This window comes from Pelodiscus sinensis, chromosome 8, assembly GCF_052426305.1.
Source record: "Pelodiscus sinensis isolate ZL-2025 chromosome 8, ASM5242630v1, whole genome shotgun sequence".
Lineage (NCBI taxonomy): Eukaryota > Metazoa > Chordata > Testudines > Trionychidae > Pelodiscus > Pelodiscus sinensis.
In genome coordinates this window covers 50,615,258-50,625,776 of record NC_143059.1, presented here as the reverse complement: position 1 = coordinate 50,625,776, position 10,519 = coordinate 50,615,258, and the positions used below count along the sequence as shown (strand labels likewise).

At 43.7% G+C, this 10,519-nt stretch overlaps 1 protein-coding gene across 5 annotated transcripts in view; it reads left to right on the top strand.

Moving 5' to 3' along the window:
• Window positions 1-825: 825 nt before the first annotated feature.
• The window catches only part of PTPRE (protein tyrosine phosphatase receptor type E), a 263,311-nt gene continuing 253,617 nt past the window's right edge, over window positions 826-10,519 (top strand). For 2 of the 5 annotated variants that reach the window (XM_075935266.2, XM_075935265.2), the window contains exon 1: window positions 826-964. In XM_075935266.2, the coding sequence (XP_075791381.1) occupies window positions 890-964 (75 nt within the window). In that variant the 5' untranslated portion in view covers window positions 826-889. Of the gene's footprint in view, window positions 965-1,175; window positions 1,290-10,519 lie in introns of those variants that run through there. The other 3 variants (XM_075935272.2, XM_075935269.2, XM_075935270.2) reach the window with 3 other exon arrangements.

Here is a 10,519-nt window from a genome sequence, read left to right as displayed (position 1 = left end):
ATCCCTAAGAACCCAAACTCAAAGCCATAAAAAATAAACCTGCCAGAGAAATGTGTCCTTTCCCCTTCAACTGAAGAGCTCTCCCTCCCTACCTCTTGTCACTGTGACATAAAAACCTGCCCATATTTCAAGGCTTGGTTTACAGATGGCACAATGGCAAGGGCTGTCACCTGTTCAGGATTGCTTTTTTTTGAGATAGTTGTCTCAGGAAATGCACAAAGAGGTTCCTGCACACTGCCAGGTATCCACTTTTATGGGCCACCAATCATCCTGAGTATCTGGTTCTTTTTATTATTAATTAATTAAGTATTATTATTATTTTAACTCAGAAGTGGCAACCCTATTGCAAGTGAATGTAGGATCAGGCCTAAACCTGCCTGGCTGGTTAATGCAGACAGCTCTAAGGCTAGGTCTGCACAGCAAATCAAGGTGGCTTAGGAGACAACTAGAACAATTTTTTTTAGAAAACCTGAATCTAACTGCCTACTGGTGTAGACATTTAGATTGTGGTGTATGAACTGCAGTTATTGCAGTCAACACTCTGCCCTCACGTGGGGGAGGCCAGCTTTAAAATCCGACCCTCCTTTTCCCTCATTCCGACTATACAATCACCTCATCCCCGAGTCCCGTTCACATGCCAGCTCTTGGGTTGCCCCCCGGCTGTCCTCCCTCCAGTCTCTGCCCCATTTGCCAGGCCACCCTGCTGCTCCCTCCCGCTTCCCGCAGGTGCTGGCCCCCGCACAGCCTCTCCCGGATTGCCCAGCTGACTGGCGGTGCCCCGGGCTGCGATCCCTCGGTTGAGCAGCAGGCGGCTCCCGGCTGACGCCGCTTCGGAGCGCGCGGCAGCAGAGGCGGCGACGGCGATTTGCTGTTCCGGCAGGCAGGGTGAATGCCAGGGCGTCCCCCGCCTGCTGCACCGGGGCGGCCGGGCGCCCGCTGCCTTTGCCGGGCGAGTGCTCCTGAGGTAAGCGGCGCTGGGAGCCAGGCAGCGGGGCCGGGCGAGGCGCCCCTGTCCAGCCGGGCATGGGCTGCTGCGACCCCCCCAGCAGCGCCAGCCCCGGTGCATTCTCCAGCTGGAGCCACATGCCCGGGCCAGGGCAGCGCAGGCCACGGGCGGGGAAGGAGCCGCTGTGCGCAGACAGGCGGTCTCTGCGCCGTGGGAGGGGCTGGGCTGCTCTACCTGCCGGCTTGCTCTCTGCAGCTGCCCCGGGGCGGGGCATGGCGCGTCCCCGGGCCAAGCGTGCCGCGGAGGAGCCAGTGCGGTCAGCAGCGCCGCGAGGCTGGGACAGGTGAGACGGGCAGGGAGCGGCAGCGAGACACACCTGGCTGCAGGCTGGAGGAACTCGGCAGCCAACTTGAGTGGGGTGGCAGGCGCGAGGGGGCGGCCGGGTTATCGCTGCTGGCCTGCTTCAGCCTTCGGCAGGCTCTGCTGAAATCCCCCGGCTCACCTCTCCTCAGCCCGCGCTTGCTGGGGTTGTTTCCCTTAGGAATCGGTATTACTGCTCCGCTGCAGTTCCGAGGCCAGAGCGGGAATGGGGCCCTAACACCCCTTGGGAATAAATGTCCTTTTCTTTCAGACATTTCTGCTCCAGCCAAGGGGGTTTAAACACCCTCCCCTCCTCAGGGTGAAATCCTGGCTCCGCTGACATCCACGGAGAAACTCTCCTGGACCTCAGTGAAGCCAGGGTCTCACCCTCCGTTTTAGAGGTAAAATATTGAGTATTTGACGTCACACTTACAGCGGTGCAATGCTTTAAAAAGCACTTTGCACCCACCAACTTGGAGGCCTGGATGTGATGGGTAGGGAAGGCAGCTTTGTGGTGCAGTATCTGTTTTTGAAGCAGTCTTGCTTTTGTGAAGATATGTGTAGTATGGGGGTTAATACAAGGTTTAGCATAAATTAGGTGCCACTTAAAAAAAATCCATCTTTTATTCCCTTCTCCATTCAGTACAGGTACTGCTGTTCTGCTGCCCTCCCCATACACAGCCTCGGGGTGCCAAAATAGCACTTACCAAACACACTGTCCGTTTTAACTGAATGAGATTAACTTTACTCTTCCTGTTTAAAATGAAAACTAGATGCATAGGAGTGATGGCTGAAGAGATCATTCTCTGTAAGATGCTGTCTGATCTTTTGTCTCTGTGCTGGTAATAGTGTTAGTGTGTGTATTGTTGAAAGCGGTAATGAAGTAAATACCACTGAAGTACTGACAGTTGAAAATCAAGAGCTTCCTGAACTTCCACCGTGCCTCCCAGGGCTGACTTTAGGGAAAATGGCACCCGTGTATTTTGGCACCCCGAGGCTGTGTAAGGGGAGGGCAGCAGAACAGCAGTCCTGATGCTCATCTCACAACACAGCCCAGTTTAGAAAAGTGACTGGAATAGTTGGTGTTACTCTTCACTCCTTCGCCTCCCTTCCTCCACACGGGGGGGAGAACAGAAGGATCATTCTTAGCCCTTGCCTCTTCCATTGCTCTGCTGGGATGAAGCAAGGAGAAATCTCCCTTCTCCATGTATCACCTCTACAAGTTGCAGTGATCCTCTGTCAGCTGGCAGCGTGCACACAGTGCCCCGACCACAGACTGCAGTTGCACAGATGGGTGGCCCACCCCAAGGCTGGCCTTGATGCCTCTCCCTCAAGGGAAAAAAAAATGAATCAACAATCTTTGCAGCATGTCCGTCCTGAAGATGAACAATCACAGGACCAATGGGGCAGCAAATTCCACAATCTGTCTATGATGTAGTCTAATGCAACTGATACTGTGGTATCTAGAGTCATTACTGGGAATGCTCCTACTAGGAGGTGGTATTAGCCCAGTAAAAGCCTTAGGAATATTTGCGCCTTTCCCCCCCGCTCTTCACACAACACATAGTAAAAAGCACCCTCTTGAGCTGCTCCAGGATCCTAAGCAATTGCTTATACTACTTTGTCTGCTTATATCAAATATTAGTTCTTCTCCAGATATACAATTCTGGGAACTGAAACAAAATACAGGACTATGTAGCACTTTAAAGACTAACAAGATGGTTTATTAGATTATGAGCTTTTGTGGGTCAGACCCACTTCCTCAGATCAAATAGTGGAAGAAAATAGTCACAACCATATATACCAAAGGATACAATTAAAAAAATGAACACATATGAAAAGGACAAATCAAATTTCAGAACAGAAGGGGGATGCGGGGGGGAGGGAAGGTCACAATTCTGGGAACTGCTAGCCGAGTTCCTAAGGTACACAGGGAGCAAACAACATAGTATTTTTCATTCAAGGATCTCAGAACATCTAATAAACATTCAGTGATTAAGCCTCCCAATGCTCCTGTTAAATAGGTTTAGGTAACCCATCACTTTCATTGTATATTTTTCAGTAGTGACAGGCTTGAGTATCAAACCTGACATACACTTTTCAACTTCCTCGTAAGTTTAGATTTGAGTAGGTATGGGGCTTTTATTTGGACTCATTTATAAGTTTCTGCTTGAAAAGAGGGGATAAGAAGGTTTTTGATGTATTCTGTGATTTTATGAGGCTTTTGAAGAAAAAGATTTTTCATGTGCGTTACATAGAGTCTTTAAACAATGTATAGTGTAGCAAAAATTGTTGCATATATATTCTTGTGTTTTCCTGAATAGGATTAGCATCATTTTAAAAAAATGGTTTTTCTTCTTTCTCTTCCAGGTGTTCCTATTCTTGCTTTGTTTTCATGCTTATTTGACGTAGTCTGATTTTTCTTGTGCTTATCCAGAGCTCAACACTTCTTTCAAAGCTTACAACATAAGTTCTTGTAAGCAGGTGGCTTCCCAAACCCCTTCCTGAGTTTTCATTTTATGCAAAATGAAACTACCTAAAATGCAATTCAAGCCATTTCCCCGGTGTTCCTCTTTAAGAACTGCTCATTGTCATTCCTTATAAGTGACTGGACTAAACTGAACTTCCTGTGACAATGAGTCTGCAAAACACACATTTTCCAGGAGGGTCATTTTTTGCTATCAGGTTGGAGTTTTCAAGCAAAGCCTTTTAGCCTGTAACGCTGACATACTACTCTTCATATCTAAAATTCCAATTTTAATAGTCCACAGTGTCTCCTGACACCATACTGAACATTGTGATTCACTATTGACTGGATCACTACAACATCCCTGTTAAATTCACCTCCTGCATCATCTAGGTTTTCTTTAGCAATTTATCTTTTTGTGGAACTCATCAGCTCTGTTTATGCTTAGTTGATGAAAACTGTTGAAATTAAAATGCTTAACAGCATGGAGGCATATTTAATATCTAGAACTGATTAGAAAATGGGTAGTGTGTTCAATGAAAAAATGTTGAGAGAAATAAATAACGTCAGGTTGTTTTTAATGTTTTTGTGGAAATTTTCTAGATTTTGTTTTAGGTTTGTACAAAAAATAACTTTACCAGTGTGCTTTTTCAGTTTTCTCTTTTGTTGACAAATGGGGAAAAATTGGAAGGAAATTTCAAAATAAAACAATTTTTTCTTGTTTTGGTTTCAGGAAAAACCTGTGTTTGTTCAAATTCCCATCCCCAACCTAATCTAAGAATTTCCATTTCCAGTATGGGGTCTCTTACACTTTGTCTGGTTCTGGAGACTTAATAGACAGGATACTAGACTGGACAGCTAATATGGTATGAAAGAGAACAATTTGTGCTTGTCATGTATCTGGGAAAGTGTCTTTAAACAAGTATGTATTTCTTAGGTGTCATTAAGTGTAGCTTCTTCACTGTACAGATTACTGGTTTATCATACCTAAGTTTTACCTTAGGATATGTCTGATCCACAGACTGGACATAATTTAGTGGACATAAGTGAAATAAATGGCAGTGATACAGGAGACAAGTCTGTTTTTAAGAAATAATTTTGAAGGCTATGAGGAAATCTAGAGTATAGACTAGGAATAAAATGGGTAATAAAAACACCCTACATCATTTGAATAGATCTTAGTTTCCATTAACACTGTAATTAGTGACTTCTTAAAATTAAGATGGGGGAACTTGATCTTAACTCTTGATGCCGATTTAATTGCATTCAGCTGGAAGATTTAAATGCCAGTTTACATTTCTTTTTTATGTGCATAGATGAGAGCTCTCTTTGACAAGTGACTAATTAAGTCTCTCAAACGTTTGGGTGGAAGAACAACAAATCAAAGCTTTTACATTTTGATACTTTAAGGCAGGGTGGTGGGTTTGTATTATTTGTGGTGGTGCCCAGATGGATCCATGTGCCGTCCCCTCCCCCCCCATTTGGCCAAGGCTCTGGGAAGGAGTGGGGGGCGGGGAGTGTTCTCTGGGCTGAGGCAAGGAGTTGGGCTGGAGATGAAGAGTTTAGGGTGTAGCAGGCAGGTTGCCCTCCAGGACTGGGGGCCAGAGAGGATGACTCCCTTAGTCCTCCCCCTACCAAGAGAATAGAGTTCCGGGGAGGGGCCCTCCTGTCCTCACACCACCTCCTCCTTGGCATGTCAGTCACCCAAATACCCCCAGACTGCTGCTTAGGAAGTCCAGCCAGGGGAAGGTCCCTCCTGTCCTGTTTTTTTTTGGGGGGGGCCATGCACCTTCTCCCTCCACAAGTGCAGCAACATGCCCTCACTGCTGCTCCTTTGGTACTGGTTGCAGTAGCAGTTGGTGAATGAGAGCAGCAGGAAGCTACGGGGACAGCTACCTGCTGCATAAGGCAGGCAGGGATGTTCAGAAGAGGCCCGCCGAGCAGCAGGTGGGGCCTTGGTGGAGCTGGCTCTGGGCTCACAATATTCCTGGGGCACAGGCACCATGGGCCCATCTTACTTGCCATCCCTGTTTTAAGGCTGTGTGAAGAAAGACATTTATATAGGTACAGCAGCCTCTGTTCCCTTCCTCTGCCAATGAAGGGCTGGAACAGCAATTCTGGGAAAGACTGACCAGAGGAGAGGCCATTCTGGGAGGGAACATCCTCTTTCCTGTTGATATTTTCTTAGGATTTGCTGGGCAGCTAGTGTTTGTCATTTTGCTGAGTAATGCTACCGTAGTGTAATGGGATTTGGGCCAGGAGAAGAATGACTGGTGAGGTAGGGCAAGAAGTCACACAGTGGGAAAGCAGCAAAACTGTTCAGAATGAGAAAGGAGAGGTGTGTGTGCCAAGCAAAGATAGCTGAGAGGCAAATAAAAAAGAATTTCAAAATTAAAAGGGAAGGGAATGCAATAGGGCAATGTTTCTCAAAGTGGGCTGCGGGCCTGCTTTAGAAAAGGCAGTAGTGGGCCTGCGCCACTTTGTTTACCTACAGGGTCTGGAGTAGGGTTGCCAGGTGTCCAGTTTTGAACTGGGCAGTCCAGTATTTGAGCTTTCTGTTCGGGGAAACAAATTGCGAAAATATAAATGAGAAAATATAAATGTCCAGTATTTTCTAAATAAGATGTAATGTAGATTGTGATGTAATGTCAAGTGTGTCCGGTATTTTTGTTGAAACCATCTGGCAACCCTAGTCTGGAGCCATGGAGCCTTGTGGTTCCCATTGGCTGTGGTTTGCCATTTCCAGTCAAGGAAAGCCATGGGCGATCCTCATTGTGGTTTTCATTGCCTTTTGAGCTCTGTATCCTATAACATTCTATAACCCTAAGAGTGTTCTTCTCTCATGTATGTGAACATGCTTCTTATCCTCTTTTAAATGGTCTTTATATATTAAAATTATTGTATTCTATTTTTGTCTAATTTCTTTAGACACCGTTTTTAAAAACAGGGGTCCTTATGTACCTAAAATATAAATTGTTTGCAGTATTGTTTTAGCTGTGTTGGTCCCAGGATATTAGAAAGACAAGGTGGATGAGGTAATAGCTTTTATTGAACCAAATTTTACTGGTGAAAGAAGCCAGGTTTTGAGCTACAGAGAGATCATGTTCAGTATGATTTAAGATGACTGAACTACAGTAATTTGTCATGAGCTTGTGAAGTGCAGGTGCAAGATGATGACTGCTATTTTTATGTTCAAAGTGTGGGGCTTTTTAAGACAAGGCTTTCAAAATCTATGTGGCTTGAGGTATGAACTCAGTTAAAACGACTTGAACTCTTATTCATCTTTGTTTTTTCTACTTGCTATTTTAGTTGGCAGTTATCCTACTTCGTGTCCTTTTTATTGTTCCTCTTCTCTTCCTTCTTCGATTATGAAACCTACTATCAATGTGAAAGTTCTGGTGTCAGAGTTGCAGCAGTGGTGCTGAAGCTGGTGGAAGTAGGAAAAAAATTGAACTCTCTGTAGGTATTCTATAGGGTTTGTTAGTCTTATATTGCTTCCCATTCTTCTATAGTAAATTTAGCCTGAATTGAGGCCACAGTTCTGTGTGACTAAACTGTATTCTTACAGTCTGATACCCCTAAGATGGACTCTAGTCCTTAAGCACATTTGATCGCAGAATCAGGCGTAGGTGTGTCAGAGGAACTACTTGTGTGCCTTCTGAGATTTGTGGTTAATTTCTTTTCCATATAGGAGGATGAACATTAATTGGGAACAGTGTGATTTATAAAACTCTGGCTCTGTGATCTTTAGGACCCCTACCTTGTATGATGCACATGTTCATTAGTGAATGAGCCAAGTTTGTTCAGCAAATAGAGTCCACAAACTTTTCTGCCTTATTCAGTCCATTAGTTATATAGCGTCAAATTATGCTAATGTCAATAGTAATTTTTTCTCACTTGCAACAGTGAACAGTGAATGGGGATGAGTTGTGCATTTACTGGGGTGGATGAATTATCCTGAGACTAATGCAGAGGTCTGGTACCTAGGAAACCTGGTTTCTATTTCTGCCTCTGCTACAGACTTCCTCTGTGATCTTTCTATTCCTTGGATCTACATCTGTACTACTGCTGATATTCTCTCTTTTCCCAGAGAGTAGTAAATGAATCCAGGTTTTTGAGATGGTCATGCTGCAGTGATGAGAACTAGTGTCAGGTCAAAGAGTGGGGGGAAAAAACAAACAATTCTGCAATGCAGAGGTAGGAAGATGCAGGACTGCCCAGCCCTGGGGGCCCCATGTTGATGAGGGGGCTCTGTGCCAGGGCACAGTATGTTTCTTTGTAAATCTGCCCCTAGATTGGGTGATAGTAAACAGGCTGAGATCCTAAACTGTTCACTTTCCAGTTATTCTATTCATAAAAAAAACTAACAGAATTTTTGTGAAGAAACAAATATTGTATTTGAATGTTTTAATCTGACTTAATTGAAACACGCATAAGCTTAACTCATTTTAATTGCATACTTTTTGTCAGTAATAGTTGCTATTAGGGATGTGAATGGGCTGGTAAGCATCACTCTGCTAGGTGATGGTTACCAGATACTGGTTAACTGGTATCCTGGAGCCGCCCCCTGTCCATGGCCCACTGTGGACCGAAGGCTGCTCCAGCCTCCTGGGGGTCAGGAGCTGTCCCCTCCTCCCCCCCGCAGGACCTGTCCAGCCGCCTGCACATGGGTGTGGAGGGGCCCGTGGCAGGAGCAGAAGCTGCCTCCCTCCCCCGTGCCTAGCACTGCCAGCCCCTGCTGCTGGTCTTCCCATGCAGGGTGTGGGAATAGGATCCCACTAAATTGGTTGAACAGTTAAACCTGTGGTCTAGCCAGTTACCTGATTGACTGGGATTTTACATCCTTAGTCAAATCATCAATAAGTGCAACTTATAAGTCTATATACTAGAAAGTTTTTCAGTCATAACAGTATAATTACACTGTCATAATTCCTGAGGTTTAGTTATATGGGTATAATTCCTCCGTCTGGGCACTCTTATTCCAGAATAAAAAACATTTTTTTTCCTTTGGGTAAACTACTTTCAAAGTGTCATAAGGTGAACTGATGTAAAGTAAACTCTTGGACTGGGCTATGAGTATGGAAGAATTACATTGATTTAAAAACTATAATGGTTTTAATTCACATCCTACTTTATACTGGTATAACTTTCCCATATAAGCCATTATATCAAATGAATAATTGTACGTATCTGAGTGTAGCTGTGTAATATACTGTAACGGAGGACAAGTGAACAATGAAAAATTTTAACTGGAGTTTTTAGCAGTAACAAGCTATAATCCACTGGTCCTTTCAGCTACAGATTTGTGTCCTTAGTTCTGTTTTTCAGAAATGATCTGGAGAACATTGGTTACCATTTATACATTTATGATTATGGAAGGGGTTTCTATTAAAAAGCTGTTGATTTTGCTTTACTTCACTTGGAAGATGCCATTGTAAGCCTATTTTAACTTTAAGTGCATTGTATAAGCCAATATGCACGTTGAAGACATTGCCCCCGCCCCAAGACCTTGTTGTCATGACATTAGGATGGGTAATTCTTTAGGAAATCTGAGAGGGAGAAAACAGAATAGTAACTTTATAGGAGATGCTTGATGGCACACATTCACTAAATATATTCTTTTGTTTGTTTTCTCATTTGTAGGTGGCTATATATTTTTGCCTCAAAACAGAATCTTTATTTTGAAAGCAGTCCTTGGTTTCTTTTGTTATACAAAGTTCTCCTTTGTATTGATGTAATCTGTTTTGCAGCAACTATTTTAAATCTTAAACAGTGATGCTGGCATTTAAATAATATGTAGGGCATCCCAAAAGCTGTGCATAGTAATGAATTAGATCCTGTCAGTGAAATTACTGTACAAAATGAATGTGGCTGCAATCAACTGCTGCTCATGGCCTTGGATGTGAAATTATTTTAACAGTAGAGGGGAACATCGGTCTTAGCATAGGGCACTGATAATTCTTCTATGTCCCAGTCCCATATTTTCCTCCTCCAAGGTACACTTTCACCTGGACAGTCAGTATAGATAGGCAGAAGAGACTTTTAGTTAATTCTCATTAGAGAGCAAAGATCAATTCCAAAGAGTGAGTGAGCAGCAAGAGCAGTTGAAATCTTGAGAAACTCTGATGGAATTGTCATGTAAATTCTTTTATCAAGAAAGAACACAGATAAAAGATGCACACAAAATATGATTAGATAGTAGCATTTATTAAAATGTGGTGGGGAGGAGGCTCCTAGGTACATCTGCAGGTGTACCATGAGTGCTGCATGAATCCTAATGTATCCTATTGAAGATAGACAAGGTGGTACAGGAGATCCCATGGATTGCTCAAAGAGATCCTGCTGCTTTTTTTTAATGGGTGGCACTTTATAAGCAGAATTGTTTTTTTTTAAAGTGATTTTAAAATTTGAGCAGTATTGCACATAATTTATATTTTTCAATATGAATAATAAAGCAAAAACCAATGCCAAGCAATATCCTTTGTCCTCAGGCATGATACATAACTATGTAAGCTGGAAGAATTTTTGATTCACTGCCCACACATAATGCATTTTGGTAACATGCAGCTTGCCTGCATTGCCTCCCTGAATATTGTAAAATATGACCCGCAGGGAACATAGCTATTGCATCCACTTGCATGTTACTGCCTTGGAGTACTGAGGATCTTTTGATTGGTAATTGTAGCTAAATGTATGGGCTTTCACTTAGTGGCTTGTGGTGAGGAGATATTTGTTTCTTGATAATC